General features: G+C 42.4%; 1 protein-coding gene across 1 annotated transcript; it reads right to left on the bottom strand.

Annotated features, from left to right (window-relative positions):
• Positions 1-2,965: 2,965 nt before the first annotated feature.
• LOC310943266 (transgelin-like) lies at positions 2,966-16,292 on the bottom strand. The gene is made up of 5 exons (XM_083908797.1): positions 16,163-16,292; positions 6,375-6,561; positions 6,099-6,270; positions 5,826-5,928; positions 2,966-5,714 (listed from the first exon to the last, which is right to left on the bottom strand). The coding sequence occupies exons 2-5, from the start codon at positions 6,552-6,554 to the stop codon at positions 5,564-5,566; spliced, it is 606 nt and encodes a 201-aa protein (XP_083764923.1). The 5' UTR covers positions 6,555-6,561; positions 16,163-16,292; the 3' UTR covers positions 2,966-5,563.
• Between the last annotated feature and the right edge of the window lie 1,616 nt (positions 16,293-17,908).

The raw sequence follows: 17,908 nt of genomic DNA, 5'->3' as shown, positions 1-17,908 counted from the left end.
AAAAATATAAGAAGATATAATAATGACTAAAAATAAATATTATAATATAAATTATAAGAAATAATTAGCAGCTTAATCCATGAAAGTAGACACAAAGGGTAATGAGCATAAGTGCATACATTAAGGTCATTTGACTGAAAAACTGTTTATAAAGTTATTACTGACCCTACATTGTAAAAAGAACATTTTATTAACCATGAGGTCTACAAAATATGTGACTATTTACTTATTAAACAAATATGCTTACTTGCAATGATACATATACAGGCATATACTGTTGAATAATAAACAAAACATGTATGCCACTATGTACTTTTTATCAGGTGATAACTGGCTAATAATAATCGTAGTAATAATAATAATAATTATAACATGATTGAGGGGCCCTATATTAGAAACATTAGTCATCAGGGGTGGATAACATAGTCCAAGGGGTCCTGGAAAATTTGTTATCACATAACAATTTGGCTGAGGGGCTCCATTCAGATATAAAAGGTCAATAAGTTTACACACCCTGGCAGAATGTATGATTTCTTAACCATTTTTCAGAGAATAAGAATGATAACCCAGTGATCCAGATGGATCCTGGCATTTAAAGACTTTTTACTGGTTATTCTTTGTCATTATGTATTGTATGTTTTGGGTAACATCTACTGCACGTCTGTCCGTTCAAGGAGTGGATCCCTCATCTGTGGTTCTCCCTAAGGTTTCTACCCTTTTTCCCTTTTACAAGGGTTTTTTTTTCCCTGGTAGTTTTTCCTTACCCTGGTCGAAGGTCTAAGGACAGAGGATGTTACCAACCCTGTGAAGTCCCGTGAGACAAACTATGTTTTGTAAACTGTGGGCTATACAAATAAAGATTGATTGATTGATTGATTGATTGATTGATAACACACAAAACACAAAAACACAAAAACTTCTTTCACTCATGGTTAGTGGTTGGCTGAACACATTTATTGTCAAACAACTGTGTTTACTCTTTTTAAATCATAATTACAACACAAACTATCCAAATGACCCTGATCAAAAGTAACATACCCTGGGCTCGGTTTTTCAAAAGGTTTAATCTGGATAAAATTGATCGGATTTGGTAAACCTTTTCTTTTTGCGATCCATCATCATGTAATCCATCTTACTTTTGAGCCGGTTTTTCAAAGCAACATCGGATTGGATCAATCTGATCCGGATAGAAACGTTTTATGCTCACCAAATCTGGATAACCAGGGCTTAAGAAGTAATCCGCTCGGATTTTGGATAACGGATTGGATCAAATCTTGAAAATGGGTTTTTCAAAAGAAAAAACGGATTATGTAATCGGATTAGATCACGTAATCCAATCTTGGTTTTGATCCGGATCAAACCTTTAGTTTGGGTTTTTCAGAACTTTGTTGTAGGATTGGGATCATGTTGATCCAAAAAATCTGGATTAAATTGATCCCATCACAAGGGTGGATTCAGTGTGGATTTCAGGCCCAAAATGTAATGAAACTTTAAAATTGTATCAAATAATACTATATTTGGATCATGCAGTATAGCCTACAAGATATCCTACTTATTCATAAGGTTTTAATTTGATTTGTACATCCATCAGGCTACAGTGATTAGTTTGGCCTCATAAAATAATCCTCCAAATCCTCCAGCTGTCAATATTGACCACAAATAATATATTAAATTCTGTCACTAATTAATGTGTATAAAAATATTTTTGTTTTGTTTTTAGAATAATTTTTAGTGATGCATGCAATGATAAAACAGAATAACAAAGCAATGGCAATGACATCACTGGTTTTTGAAATCCAAATCAGAAATAGTGTCTAACTATTGCATCCCTTGTTGCACGTCCTGTTTGCGCTAGGTAGCGATGTTGTACAGGACATTGAGGACAATACAGGAAAGGGTTATGTTGCATGCTTTTATTGCAACAATTGCTGACTTCGGTCTGAAATTTATTTTCTCCACAATTTCACAGTAAATATGAACATGTTTGGCATCTTTGGAAAGCCTAGCCTATATAGAAGGTACATGTTACCAAACAACCCATGTATTCAAGTTTGAAGTTAGTCTGGATGAAACTGTCTTAGAACTTGCAATGCAGGAAAAAACATCAAGCCATGTGTGGACGCTGAGTTCAATATTGACCTCGTCAGCGAAAATGAACGTTACTCTGAACAACAGAGCTATCATTTCAATACATGAAATACACACAAAGACAGCATAACTGCACAGAAAAGTTTGATGCACACATAGACACAATTCTACTGTTAAGTATGTTTCACGTGTAAATTCACAAACAAAAAAAACTATTTCTGTTTATGAAAGAAATGTAACAGTATATCAACGATCTCTCCCTCATAGAACAAAACATATATCACAATTACTAATTATTAAAAATTAAAATGAGTAAATATGACTGAATGTTGTTCTTTTAAAGTGTATATGTAAACTGACTGTCATAATCTCACGCTTCTTCTTTCTTTCTTTATCAGCCTTTCCCCTCTCATGGTATTGTTTACCTTTGATTTTAAATGTCTTGTTCCATTTTTGTGTCGTGTTTAATAAGTAATGCACCAGCATATTGTGTCTATATGCATATGGAAGCAAATGTGTGCAATTATCCAAATTAAAATGCATTAACAGAAATGATTTTTCATTTGGGGCCCACGGTTGGTGTAGTGGTTAGCACTCTTGCCTTTGCAGCAAGAAGACCCGGGTTCCCGGGTTCAAGCCCCGTTTGGAACAACTTCGGAACAAGGGCCTTTCTGCAAGGCACAACAAGTTTGCATGTTCTCCGTGTGTGCGTGGGTTTCCCACAGTCCAAAAACATGGCGATATGGGGATTAGGTGAATTGGTCACTCTAAATTGACCGTGTGTGAGTGATTGGTTGTTTGTCTCTATATGTGGCCCTGTGATAGAATGGCGAACTGTCCAGGGTGTACCCCGCCTATCGCCCAATGTCTGCTGAGATAGGCACAGGACCCTCTGGTGGAGGATAAAGCGGTAGATGATGGATGGATGGATTTTTCATTTTCAAAATGGAGCTGCATTTTGTGACTCGTAAATAAAATGAATAATCAATATTTCAAACTGCATTTTAATTTTCAAATTCAAAACTGCTCATTCTGTGCCTTAATTAAAAGAAAATGCAAACAGAGAAATGCTTTTTCGTTTTCATGTTCGCCCGCAAAAAGTGTTTCATATGTTATTGTTTGTTCAAGAAGTCACAGACAATATTGTCATGTTCATCTAATGTTATTCATAGCCTATATAGACAACATTATAATGTTCACAGCTCACCCAGTTGGTATATTTTGCTGAAAGGTTTGTTTTCCTGGAAAAAAGTAAAATCTTAGTTCATATTTTCTGTGTAAATGTATTCCTCGTCCTTTACAGTTGAAGCATGGATTAATCAAGTCTTGGGAAAAATCTTCACATCATCTGCTCCTCTTCACCACTGTGACTCCTCCAGCTGTCCCACATCAGATTCTGACACCGCTCTACATGTTTCATTATTTCTTTTTTGTTTGCATATTGTGTTAGACATGTTTTTAGGTTTGGCTCCTTGTTTATTTTAATTTGTACTCTTGAATATGATGGTAAAACATTTTCCTTTGTGAATTTTTTCACCTTACATTGTATGCATAATTATGTACACAGTTCAACAGTAGTAGGTAGTTGGCGGATGGAGGCTGAATAGTTACTGATTTTGTTTTATTACTATACTACATAAGTTAGATTTACACAATAAAAATGATGTAGTTGTCATCAGTAAACAAAGTAGCTATAATTCTGAAGTGTTTATCAACCATTTTCTCCAAATGAAATCACTTTTCACCTAATAATACGCTAATGGAGGAACACAAAGGGATAGAAAATATAGCCCTGGTGCCCAACCGCAGTGGGTGCACCAGCGCCTGGAGCCACAGCGGGCGTCTTGTAGCCAGAGCCCGCGGCGAAATGCATGTCTTTTACCTCGCAGCCATATTAATTTGAAAAGTATATTGTAATTCTCAGTTCACAAGGCCAAAGGGAGCCAGAGCCGGTCGTAACTGTTAGCAAAGATGGAAAAGGGAGAACAGATTTTTTGCAGCTCAGTGAACAAGTGAGTGAGGGAAGCACATTTTTTTTTAAATACTACTGCTATTGTAGCAATACAAAGCCACATGCAAATCAGTGAAGTATCCCTTTAAGTCCTGTATGACCTGAAATGTTCTACTTTTAAACTGTGGTAAACTTCTATAACTGGTAAAATATTTGGGAACTTATTTTTTATCTTTATTTTTTTTCTATTCTATTTTTATAATAATAATATTTTTATTATATATTTTTTCTATTTATATATCTATTATATAGGTATGTTAAGAACTGACCAGTGTTGCGGAGATTTGATTATTTAGTGAGTCGACGAAAGATGAAGTTTTCTGGAGTCAGAGATGAGTTAAGTTGAAAAGCTTTATTGGAAGAAACTCAGATCTGAGGAGAACTGAGACAATGCCGAACATAAAACGTGTTAACAGTTGGGAATCCTCTGTCAGTCTGCCTGTGAGTCCCACAGTTAGGATATTTAAAGGTGTTACATTGAGCTGACCTTGGTGAGGACTGCGCAATAGCGTCAGTCATCTGACCCAGTCTGGTTAGGCTGAGCGAAAATATGAAGAGACGAATTCTGTAGACAACAGACTGGAGCCAGTGCTACACCAAGGCTGCTGTGATTAGATAGTTGTGGCACGCACCATCCTGAATTGTTTAGGCTTGTGCTTAGGAATGGGAGCTGATACCTTTAGAGAAGGCCGAATAATGTTTTTCCTACATCCAGTACCTGAGATTTAAAATCTAAAAAAAGCAAAAAACTTTTTTGTCTATGAAAAGGGCCAAAAATACATTTCCTGTGAATAAGTGCTTTTGCCCATTTTTCCCAGAATAACGTTCAATATCTGGCATTTATTTACAATTTACTGCATGTTAAAATAGTATTAGAAAAACCCAAAGTTTTATTTAGAAAAAATACTGAAGTCGATTGTGTGTGTCACCACATGTTGGCTTAGATCTGCAACGTCTGAGCTTTCACAAACAGTTCGAATGTTTTAGATAGGGCAAACCATCTCATAATTACGGTAATGCAATGTGCACTTGCGCAAACGAGTCGTCTGCAATGCACTCTGTTTAAGGGTTAAGCAAATTACAAGTTTCTGATGATTGAGTTTTATTTGAGAAAAAAAAGGAAACAATTATTTAAGATGTATTCAATGGCTTAGAAAGTGTAAAACAACTTAAATGAAAAATATATTATTTACAATCAAAAGCGTAGTCATGTAAAAAAAACATGTAAAAGGCTGTAATTGTCTAATTATTTGTATAGCCTATGTGTGTGTCCTTGAATATGGAATGTGTGTGTGTTGTACATGTGTGCATTTTCTCGTTGGTCCCTATTTTGTTCCAGTTAAGTCTTGAAATCTGTCAGGTTATGTTTAATCTAATGGCCAAGGTAAGAGTCGGGGTAAGAGTTTTGTTCCCCCATGCTGACTGATGCTTGAGAGGACAGAGAGGAGTGTGTTGTGCTCGGCTTCAGGGATTGTTGATAATCTGCCTGCCTTGACCATAGCCTGTCATTCCAGATTGAGATGCTCCTCTATTTGTGCCCATTTGCAGGCCAATGACATTTCTGCCTTGGCTCAGTTGTTCCTCTGAGAAATCCCTCCTGTTCTCTTGGGCCTTCCTGCACACAGATAAACACACCCCTCAGTCAACATTCCTCAGCACTGAAAATTTGAATTCCTTTGTTTTATTGAACAAGTTCATACATGAAAGGGGAAAAGCTGATACTCACTTATGGAACCATTTGGGATCTCCTTTGTAATTCCCATCACCCTTTGTGACTGCCAAACTCCCAAGAGCCATCAGAGTCCTCTGGACAGTAGCCATGTCTGTGCCTGAACACATGCACAGTATCAAATAAATAGATGGATCAAATACACGGACGTCTGTGACTTTCCAACCACTCAGTGTCGCTTCATTTCCTCATTTATGCTGTAATAAATCTACAAGTCACTTAAAATGTCTCTGTTGCAACAGCATACATGGGTTATGTTCCTGGTCTTACCTTCATAAAGGTCCACAGTCTGGAACATATCAGTTTTAGTGACTCCATAGCTTTCCGCAGCTTGGAGGAACAAGGAGATTTGCTCCATCTGTTTAAAAGGCATAGTGGAGCGCTTGATGACTTTGATGGGCTTGCTGGCTCCAGACAGGCTGTTGATGAGTTCACACAGCACCTAGATGCACACACAAGGAGCATATCTCTCCAAACTCAATTTAAAGCACATTAATCTAAATTACAATCCTGTTCAGAGATATTTATGTTCTGGAAAACACTTACACATCCATCCTTGAGCCACTTTTGGAAGCCGACCCTGTCCGGCTCAGGCCGATCCACACAAGGGCCACACTGAGAAACTATCCATTCCACCAGCCTTTCCTCCAGTTCTTGGTCGTATTTCTTATCAATCTTACTCTGAACCTCACGGCTCAGACCAAAGGCTTGAACTCTGTTTGACATGTCAATCCTGTTGGCAGGGAAAGTAAGATTTCAACAACCTTGGCATTATATCTTAGATTTTATGACATAATGAGTGTCAGCATTCACATTCAACATTTTGCTAGAAATTGAGTCAGTGCCAGTGATGGGAGAGGGGGCAGTGGGGCATTTGAAGGATGGTACCCAGGGGTAAGGCGGGGTGTGAATTTGGTTCCAGCAGTGACCAGTTCTTTCATTTTTCAGTGAACTAATAGAGGGGAAGAGGGGGAAAGGGTTGGTGTAGAGTAAGGTGACATGGGTGGGATTTGTGGAGGGGAGGAAGGTGAATTGGTTGGCACCAAAGAATATGCTAGTGCAAAGAGCAACTTTTGCTTAAGTCTGCCAGTGGATCCAAATCCACTCTGCCTGTTAAACGCCCTCGCATGTCCCAGGGAGATGATTTACTCACAGTACACACAGTCCTTCTTTGTAGTGCTAACTAGCTGGGTATTAGCATTATCTTGTCGACTGTTCTGAGTCCATAGTAAAGTTGTATCATTTCCACATTGTCCATTCATTTCCACATTCACTTCTAACCTGTGAATTTTAGTCTCTAGTACTGCAATCTTCTGTAGTAGAATCTAGTCAAATTTCCCCACGTCTCGCTTCAGGCTTGTGCTACAGGTAGGCCAAGTTTGCAAAGTCGTTAAAATGTTTAATTATGACAGTAGCCTGCTATCTACAAAAAAAAAAAAAAAAAAATTGTATAGTCCCAGCGATTTATAGGTATCGAGGAGCCGCTGCTTGTAATTTACAGAATAAAAGCAGGAATAAAAGCAGAAAATCACAAGCAGAGGTGAGAGCAAAGAAGAAAAGCGTCTGCACTGAGAAGCAGGAAGCCAAAAGTTTAGAGTTTCTGCCTGAGGTCGAAATTTGTGAAGAAAATTAATATACACATCTGTTGTGAAATGAGTATAGCATGTTAATTTCACCAGAGAGGAGACTAAATGACCTATTCAGTTGGGCGGAGGGAAAAATGTGTATCTGTATCGGTATTGGTTATTCTCAAGCACTCGTGATGTATCTGCCTATCGGAGAGAGTGAAGAAAGTATACTATACACAAAATGTCTAACCATTAGAGGAGGTTGGAAACGAGGACAGATAAGCTGAACGTAGGGTTTAGTTTAATATGACAATAACACCAAATATAAATCACGTTCTTTGCTAGTTGTTATGTGCATTAGTAATATGAAGGTTGAAAATGCTTCTTGTCTTAAAGAGCCCACACTGCTCTGCTGTAAGTGTTTATGGTTGGCCTCTCACATCCTCCGTATAGCTTTAGCAGATTTTCACTGCTCCCTGCTTCCTGTTTGCTCATTGTGCTTGCTCATGCTGCCACTTCCTTCCTTATGTCCTGACAAAGGTGTGAATACAGGACACTAAACACAACACACAAACTGCTGTTACTATGGAAACAGGAAACAGTGTATGTAAACATACAAATTAGAATCAGATAATTTATTTTTAAATTTGACATATAAAGCTGTTCATAGTTCTTCCTTTTCTTCAGTTCTTGCTCAGAATTTTGTGAGCATGAAAGTGGAAAAGGACATTATTTTGGCTTACATTAAAACTAAACTTAAAATGTAATATTTAACGTTATAAGGACTTGATTTTTGTCCCCATATGAAACGTCTCCATAATGTAGCTTTGCAAAGAGATTTAAATCCCCACAACATTAGTAACCTGGAACACACATTTGTACAGCCATGTTATTAAGGACACTGCTTAGCCCCTCACCCTAACCGTAACCTAATTCTAACCGTAAAATGAAGTATTAACCCACAACAAGATCTTTAAAGGTGTGAGGACCAAATTTATGTCTAAACAAAGACACACACAAACAACATCCCTTGCATAACATAGGCTTGGCAGTCTTACACAATATGTGTTGTGAAATATGTGACAAATCATCTGTGTCCAACAGCTCCACACTGCTGGCCACAGATTACATTTGTGTCTCTGTTCCTTGTCTGACGTAAAGCTGTGTAGGAGAATTGAATTGTCTTCCTGTCAATGACATTGTTCCAGAGCCAGTTCATGACAATAACAAGGGTGAAGTAAATATCCAAATGTGAACTCTTGAACGATATCTTTCTCAATCAGAGGCGTTCCCTCTGCGGTGTCCCAGCATGCCCAAACAACATTCAGCAGCTGCTTTTGCAGTTACTGATAGAGGCAGATCACGTCAAGAGTCCAATAACTTAGATGAGCCTCACACAGGCCTGCCCTTTGACCATTGTACTACACTTATAAGCACATGTACAATATCGATCAGAAAGCTGCAGGGCTGATTTACTGTGATCCTGTTAGTAAATAACAGGGTGAACTGTTCAAGCATCAGCATGTACAGATGTTTGAAAATGGTCTGTCACTATATATAGCAATTCTAGTCTTGATGACCTCTAAAAGTCTCAAAACTACAGGTTTTTATTTTCATCACACAGCTTTCATACCCAGTCACACTCTGCCTGCACAGCTCGTAGGAGCAACAAGTTAAATGTCTTGAATCGAACCCACAACCTTCCACTTGAAAGACACCTCTCTCTACCACTAATCCACCATTGTCCCTGTGTGTTTGTGTGAATACTATGTAGAAGTGGCATGGCACATGCCTGAACACATCTCATTTGTGAATATGAGTCGAGTGCGATTAAAATGGAACTATTGAAATGAGTGGTCGGACACCTGGAATGTAATTGGTGTTGCTTTGTTTCACAGGCACGCTAGTTGGCTTTTCAGGGTTAACACCACAACGATGGCGAAACAAAGTTCCTTGACGTGTTAATTCAAAACAAGACAGCTTGCTCGTCACTATGACACAACCAATTTCTCCAGGTTATGGCCTGGACTCTGACCTCAGTGCAACAAAGGAAGTGAGGAAAAACCTCTTAACCCTAGAACACCATTGCCGGGTGGTTTTCACCCAAGCAAATAAATGTATGTGATTTTCATTTTCATATTTTTTTTTTTATTTTTTTTTTTTTGTACCCAAATTCCTTATTTTCCAGTAATTTTGGAGCATTTTTATATGGTCCCCTCATGATGCCTTTCTTTCAGTTTGTTAGACATGACACAGTTTAAAATAAAAAAAACTACTCAAATTTGTCATGTATTGTCATGTTTTGATATATTTTGATGACAAGTACTTCAACCAAAAGTAAATCAACCGCATTAGTGATGGTGTTTTGAATTTGAGCTATAGTGTTCTAGGGTTAAAGTGTCCAGTTTTTGAGTGTTAGGCATCCACACAGAAAGGCCTTCAATTGAACAGGTATCTGAACTGCTGAACTCTTTGCTGTAAGGCAACAGTGATAGCCACTACACCTTCTGTTGCCCTGGCTTGGTCACAGTTACAGGTAAAATAGTGTAATTGTTTAGCCACAGCTAAGGGCTAACAACAAAATGTTACTGCAAAATGTGTGAAAAGCAGAAATTATATGGAAATCAAGTTATTTGGTTAATTTATTACAGAGACCTGGAAGGGCCCAACATTTTTCATTGTACTTCCTGCTCAACTTGGTACCACGACACTGGAAAAAGAACACAATTCTATTTCAAAGAACTTATGTTTTAAGGGATGACACTTCAATATACGTGACTCATTTCTAATTTCTGGACAATTACGTTTACATTATTTACCTATCTAATTACTATTTATTCTCTGGCAGGAGTTGCCTGCTCATATTCACGTATACTTTATGGGACGTATTTGTTCAGTGATGTCTAAGTTGTGATGCAGTTAATCACAAATGATCTCACAGTTGAGCTAACATTGATTACCTTTGCTGCAGGACAAATCACACAGTTATCATTTGTTTACCTTTATTATTTACAAACAAGAGTATATGAAGGTATATTTGGTGCTAAGTCACAGGCACATTTAACTGCAGATTTCACATGCGCACACGAAAGTCACACATTTGTAACTGTAAATTTGAAGTTGTACATAATATTTTTATACCTTGTTAACACAAAATAGGGGCTACAGGTTCACAAATCATTGTTACAGGTACGCAAATCCTATCCTGTGCATCACAACTTCCAACGGTTCCACCAGTGAATAATAGTGATACACACAGCAACTCAAGTACACTGAGAAATATACATGTACATGTGTGTTTAAATTAAGATGAACAGAAATGATCTTAAAGTTATATAGTACTCACTGTCCATTACATGAGGCTTTCTCTATTTGTTTGTATAAGAAGAGGCAGATGATATAATGTCCCTGATTACAGGTGGATTGATAGAGTCACTGGGTCGGGGAGTGTCTTCACGTAGTCGTTGATTTCCTTCATTGTGGGAAGAAGATCGGTTTTCCATTTGGAGGGAGAACCTTAATTACAGCTGGATACGCAAATGTGTATTTGATCCCTGCTTCCTGGAGCCTTCTGCGCGCATCTGCAGATTCTTGTCTCTACTTTACAATCTCAGCAGAAAAGTCCTGGTAAAAAGACACAGCTTGACCATCCGTGGAAACTCTGCCCTTGTTTCTTGCTGCGGGTAAGATCCTCTGTCTGTCCATGTAGTCGTGAAGCCTCACCAGGACCACGGGGGGGGGGAGGGGTGCAGGTCCCACACGGAAAGCTCGTTCAACTTTCAGCCGGTCCCCTTGCAGGTCCATGTTCAAGACCTCTAGAATCCATTTATCAAAAACAGGTGGATTCTTACCTTCAGTGTCTTCTTTCAGTCCAACAATTCTGACATTTTCTCGTCGACTCTGGTTCTCATAATTCTTGAGTTTTTCCATTGCTTTTTCAGCGTTGACTCCACCAATTCAAACGGGTGCATTAGCTGCTGCATTGTTCTCCAAGTCGGAGACGCGTTGTTCCACCACCCCCAGTCTGTCTACTATTTTGTCTAGCTTTTCTGACATCTCTGTGGCTGGTTTCAGGATATTAACTAGTGTAGTGTTCAACATCAAGCCTTTCCTCTGCACCCGCCACAAACACAGTCGCTTGAGGTATGATAAAGCACATTTCAACAAGCCAGCGTCATTTTGGAATAAGGTGGACTGATGAAAATAAAATCGTTGGATCTTTCAACAAGACAACGACCTCGAACACTGCTCAAAATCTACTAAGGCATTCATACAGAGGAACAAATACAACATTCTGGAATGGCCATCTCAGTCCCCAGACCTGATTATTATTGAACATTTGTGGTGTCCCCTCCTTGAACTGGCACCTTATCGTGGTGGAGGGGTTTGAGTATCCGTATGATCCCAGGAGCTACGTTGTCCGGGGCTTAATGCCCCTGGTAGGGTCTCCCAAGGCAAACAGGTCCTAGGTGACGGATCAGACGAAGAGCAGTTCACTTACCCCCTTATGAGAAGAAATCACATCAAGACGAGTACGTCGCCCGGACTGGCGTTACCGGGGCCCCATCCTGGAGCCAGGCCCGGGAGGGGGGCTCGCAGGCGATCTCGCCGGGTCTTTGCCTACGAGACCCGGCCGGGCTCAGCCCGAAAGAGCGACGTGGGCGCCCTTTCAAGTGGGCCCACCACCCACATGAAGGGCCATAAGGGGCCGGTGCAATGTGATATGGGTGGCAGTCGTGGGCGGGGGCCCCGACGGCCCAATCGCGGGACAACAATCCTAGCTATGGGGACATGGAATGTCACCTCGCTGGGGGGGAAGGAGCCTGAACTTGTGCGGGAGGTGGAGCGATACCGACTAGAAATAGTCGGGCTCACCTCCACGCACAGTCTGGGCTCTGGAACCCAACTCCTTGAGAGAGGCTGGACTCTCTACTACTCTGGAGTTGCCCAAGGTGAGAGGCGGCGGGCTGGTGTGGGCTTGCTTATAGCTCCCCAGCTCAGCCGCCATGTGTTGGAGTTCTCCCCGCAGAGCGAAAGGGTCGCGTCCCTCCGCCTTCGGGTGGGGGGTAGGTCTCTCACTGTTGTTTCGGCTTACGGGCCGAACAGCAGTGCGGAGTACCCGGCCTTTTTGGAGTCCCTGGAAGGCGTACTGGAAAGTGCTCCAACCGGGGACTCCGTAGTTCTGTTGGGAGACTTCAATGCTCACGTGGGTAATGACAGTGTGACCTGGAGGGGCGTGATTGGGAGGAATGGCCTCCCCGATCTGAACCCGAGTGGTGTTTTGTTATTGGACTTCTGTGCTAGTCATGGTTTGTCCATAACAAACACCATGTTCAAGCATAAGGGTGTCCATCAGTGCACGTGGCACCAGGACACCCTAGGCCGGAGGTCAATGATCGACTTTGTGGTCGTGTCATCTGGCCTCCGACCGCATGTCTTGGACACTCGGGTGAAGAGAGGGGCTGAGCTGTCAACCGATCACCACCTGGTGGTGAGTTGGATCCGCTGGCGGGGGAGGAAGCTGGACAGACTTGGCAGGCCCAAGCGTGTTGTGAGGGTCTGTTGGGAACGCCTGGCGGAATCACCTGTCAGGGAGGTCTTCAACTCCCACCTCCGGGAGAGCTTTGACCAGATCCCGAGGGAAGCTGGAGATATTGAGTCAGAGTGGACCATGTTCTCCACTTCCATTGTGGACGCGGCTGTTCGAAGCTGCGGCCGTAAGGTCTCCGGTGCCTGTCGTGGCGGCAATCCCCGAACCCGGTGGTGGACGCCGGAAGTAAGGGATGCTGTCAAGCTGAAGAAGGAGTCCTATCGAGCCTGGTTGGTTCGAGGGACTCCTGAGGCAGCTGACAGGTACCGACAGACCAAGCGGACGGCGGCCCGAGCAGTCGCAGAAGCAAAAACTCGGGACTGGGAAAAGTTCGGGGAGGCCATGGAGGAGGACTACCGGTCGACCTCGAAGAGATTCTGCCAAACTGTCCGGCGCCTCAGGAGGGGGAAGCAGTACTCCGCCAACACTGTCTACAGTGGGGGTGGGGAGCTGTTGATCTCGACTGGGGACATCGTTGGGCGGTGGAAGGAATACTTCGAGGATCTCCTCAATCCCACTGACACGCATTCCCCAGAGGAAGCAGAGGCTGGGGACTCAGGGGTCGACTCATCCATTACCCAAGCTGAAGTCACTGAGGTGGTTAGAAAGCTGCCCAGTGGCAAGGCACCGGGAGTGGATGAGATCCGACCTGAGTACCTTAAGTCTCTGGATGCTGTAGGGCTGTCCTGGTTGACACGTCTCTGCAGCATTGCGTGGCGGTTGGGGACAGTGCCTCTGGAATGGCAGACCGGGGTGGTGGTCCCTCTTTTTAAAAAGGGGGATCGGAGGGTGTGTTCCAACTATCGGGGGATCACACTCCTCAGCCTCCCGGGGAAAGTCTATTCCAGGGTACTGGAGAGGAGAGTTCGGCCGATAGTCGAACCTCGGATTCAAGAGGAACAATGCGGCTTTCGTCCTGGCCGTGGAACACTGGACCAGCTCTATACCCTTCGCAGGGTGCTCGAGGGTTCATGGGAGTTTGCTCAACCAGTCCACATGTGTTTTGTGGACTTGGAGAAGGCTTTCGACCGTGTCCCTCGTGGCATTCTGTGGGGGGTGCTCCGGGAGTATGGGGTCGGGGGCCCTTTGCTAAGGGCCGTGCGGTCCCTGTACGACCGGAGCAGGAGCTTGGTTCGCATCGCCGGCAGTAAGTCAGACTTGTTCCCAGTGCATGTCGGACTCCGGCAGGGCTGCCCTTTGTCACCGGTTCTGTTTATTATTTTTATGGACAGAATTTCTAGGCACAGCCGGGGGCCGGAAGGGGTCCAGTTCGGGAGCGGTTGGATTCCATCTCTGCTCTTTGCAGATGATGTGGTCTTGATGGCTCCTACGAACCAGGAACTCCAGAATGCGCTGGGGCGGTTTGCAGCCGAGTGTGAAGCGGCGGGGATGAGAATTAGCACCTCTAAGTCCGAGGCCATGGTTCTCGACCGGAAAAAGGTGGCTTGCTCCCTCCGGGTCAGTGGAGAGATCCTGCCTCAGGTGGAGGAGTTTAAGTATCTTGGGGTCTTGTTCACGAGTGAGGGAAGGATGGAGCGTGAGATTGACAGGCGGATCGGTGCAGCGGCCGCAGTAATGCGGTCGTTGTATCGGTCCGTTGTGGTGAAGAAGGAGCTGAGCCGAAAGGCAAAGCTCTCGATTTACCGGTCAATCTACGTTCCTACCCTCACCTATGGTCATGAGCTTTGGGTTATGACCGAAAGAACAAGATCCCGGATACAAGCGGCTGAAATGAGTTTTCTCCGCAGGGTGGCGGAGCGCTCCCTTAGAGATAGGGTGAGGAGCTCTGTCACCCGGGAGGAGCTCGGAGTAGAGCCGCTGCTCCTCCACATCGAGAGGAGCCAGCTGAGGTGGCTCGGGCATCTGAATCGGATGCCCCCTGGACGCCTCCCTCGGGAGGTGCTCCGGGCATGTCCCACCGGGAGGAGACCCAGAGGAAGACCCAGGACACGCTGGAGTGACTACGTCACCCGGCTGGCCTGGGAACGCCTTGGGGTCCCCCCGGAAGAGCTGGAGGAAGTGTCCTGCGAGAGGGAGGTCTGGGCGTCCCTTCTCAGACTGCTGCCCCCGCGACCCGGCCCCGGATAAGCGGTGGAAAATGGATGGATGGATGGATGGCATTTGTGGTGTGATTTAAAGCGGACTGTCCATGCTCGGAAACCATCAAACCTGACTGAACTGGAGATGTTTTGTAAAGAAGAATGGCCCAAAATGCCTTTCACCAGAATCCAGACTCTAATTAGAAGCTATAGGAAGCGTTTAGAGGCTGTTATTTCTGCAAAAGGAGGATGCACATTTTTCGTTTGTGTGCCTAAACTCATGCACATGCCTAATTTTGTTTAAACAATTTGTGCACACTTTCTGTAAATCATATAAACTTTATTTCACTTCTCAAATATTACTGTTTGTCTCCTTTATGATATATTTAACTGAAATTTCTTATCCAAACAACCAATGATTTATGAAGGAAAATCATCAAAATTAACAGGTGTGCCCAAACCTTTGCATACCACTGTACTTAAGCTCTGTCTGACAGCATAGTAAAATTTGCTGATAAGATTAACAATTGCAAAAAGGTTGTTCTGTGAAGCCTTTGTGAGACAAATATAATACACGATTCATGTGGTTATTTCTAAGAAATTCTGCTGTTGAGGCACACTGTTAGTTCACTGCTCTTTACTTCAATCGCTAAAGTTAACAAGAACAGACACCATGCAGCTAATGTCACAGTCCAAAACACTTATTTACACATAAATCTTTAGGCTTGTACATAAATGTTTCTTTCACTGCTGTGTCTGGCTCTTGCAGTTTTATGTTGTCAGTGCATATTCAAGGAGAACAATCTGATTAGACAGTGCAGGGTCACAATTTGTCAAAGGTTCAATGTGGTCACATTTTGAAGAGAGCGGAGAGGCAGATAACAAGATTTCATAACTCAAGAATCCATGGGTTAGTTGTGAGTCATCGAAGTAAACTTAAACTAAGATGTCAGCCTGAGTCTTTGCATGATCAAATATGAACAAGAGAGAAGGAGACAGACACAGAGGGTGTGGTGTCTAATTTATTATACAGTATTTCCTGAGAAGTTCGAGTGAGTCGGTGAGAAGCTCTACAAAGCAAATGGGTTAAACTGAAAAGAGTGAGCTTAATGAATAAGGACATGAGAAAATACTTACTTTGTGTTGTTTCAGGTGAGCACAGGTTGGTTTGGGTTTGCGTCTTTGGCCCCACTCTTCTGGACAGGAGTGTGAATGCAGCAAACACCAGTGTCTGAAATATATGACTTCACCACATTGACTTCTCCACGCAAGAGGAAAACGCCTTCATAGCCTCTTATTTCAATCTGTGTCCCGCCCTCTAGGCTCTCTCTCTCACCACTCCTCCCTCTTTTTCCCCACTCAAATTGTAATTCCTTTTTTAGGAGAGGGACAGGAAGGAAAAAGAGAGCATGTGACAGGAGAGTTTGGTGCGGTCAGTGAAAAGAATTCTGCACATTTCTCCTCTCTGTTAAACAAAAGGCGAGGATTAGGAGCAAAGACAGGAGGGAATATTGGTGGTCTCTCAAATCTGTTCATTCATCAATGATGAAAAATGTTTGTCAACAAACTTTTTTTCCCTCACTGAAAACAAGATGGTAACTCAATAAAAATAAAGTTGTTTTTGAAAAAAACGATGATGAAATCTACATCAAAACATAAAAACTAGATGGAAATGTTAAGTAGAAACAAATAAGAAAAGAGATCCAATCAGATCTTAAGTCTTTGCCAGAGGTTAGGTCGATACCCAGATGCCAACACGAGCAAGGACACATGGGGTAAAGTGGTAGAAATTAATTAAAAAGTTTGCATTAGGTGAAGCGACAACAAAGGGTCAAATGTTACATTCAATATTACAGAGAACAAAACACTTTGTAAACCATGCAGAGCCTGAACTCCATGCAAAGGTGCGGTAAAGCGCACACACTAACGCTAGTTTATCAGCTCAGCTGTTGTGCTGTCACTAAATTTAAAGGTGCATTATGTAATAAATCTAAAGCAACTGCCCATAAAATCCTCCTAATATGTCACAGAGACTCAGGAATAATGTTCATATGACAAACTGAACTCACCAACAACAACAGTACAGACAAAATGTTTGGATTAAAATGATATTTTGCAACCGAAAAGTTATGTTTATGTTTTGAAATTATGTTTTGGCATAAGGCGCCACCTACTGCCGTCATAGCAGTCAGTAGAGTCTCAGCTGCCGAGCAACCATGGGTTGCCAATTACATAGCTACAATGGAAATTAAACTAAACAAAACCTAAAAGACCACGGTATGAATGTCAAAAGCTTGGCTAACTAAGTTAGCATCATAGCTCGACTGTCGAGTTGTGTTTTGAACTGTTCCCCCGGTTTTGGAGGCTGCCGTCTTCTAGCACCGAATCGGGTATGGCTGCTGCCGGAGCCGCCACCGCCGACAGAACAACCGCCGGTCGGTTCTGTTCTGTTGGCGGCTGCAGCTGTTGAACAACCGGTGGACCAGATGACACGAAGATGCGTTTTTTTAGTAGCTTTCTAATCTAACCTAATGATCTTCTTTTGACACACATAGAGATAATCACAGCAGTAGCCGAGTGGTTAAATAGGTGTACTTGTGTCGGGAAGGTTGTAGGATTGATTCCGGACAGTGTCAACATTATTTACCTTATTAATAAGCTTGCAATGCATAAAATATTACCATAAATAAATATATTGGCTGTGGTGTGGGTTAGGGTAATTTGCCCCGCATGCCACGATGTCTCACTCTAAGGTTTTGTCAGAAGTTGGCAGCCCTGCTATATAACATTGTAAAAGGGGAGGCAAAAATGAAGGACAGCTCTGTCAATTATCATGCATAAAGTTATTCCATCTGATATATTCATCCCTAGTCAACAGCTAAT

The sequence above is a fragment of the Microchirus variegatus genome (assembly GCF_963457635.1).
Source record: "Microchirus variegatus genome assembly, chromosome: 22".
NCBI lineage: Eukaryota > Metazoa > Chordata > Actinopteri > Pleuronectiformes > Soleidae > Microchirus > Microchirus variegatus.
Note: the sequence above shows the minus strand (reverse complement) of the source record. Positions and strands in the feature narration are given on the sequence as shown.

Coding starts and splice junctions, on each gene's coding strand:
- LOC310943266 (XM_083908797.1), bottom strand. CDS start 6,554: ATGTCAAACAGAGTTCAAGCCTTTGGTCTGAGCCGTGAGGTTCAGAGT. Junction 6,271..6,374: donor AGTGGCTCAAGGATGGATGT/GTAAGTGTTTTC, acceptor GTGTGCATCTAG/GTGCTGTGTGAACTCATCAA. Junction 5,929..6,098: donor GACTGTGGACCTTTATGAAG/GTAAGACCAGGA, acceptor GCATGTGTTCAG/GCACAGACATGGCTACTGTC.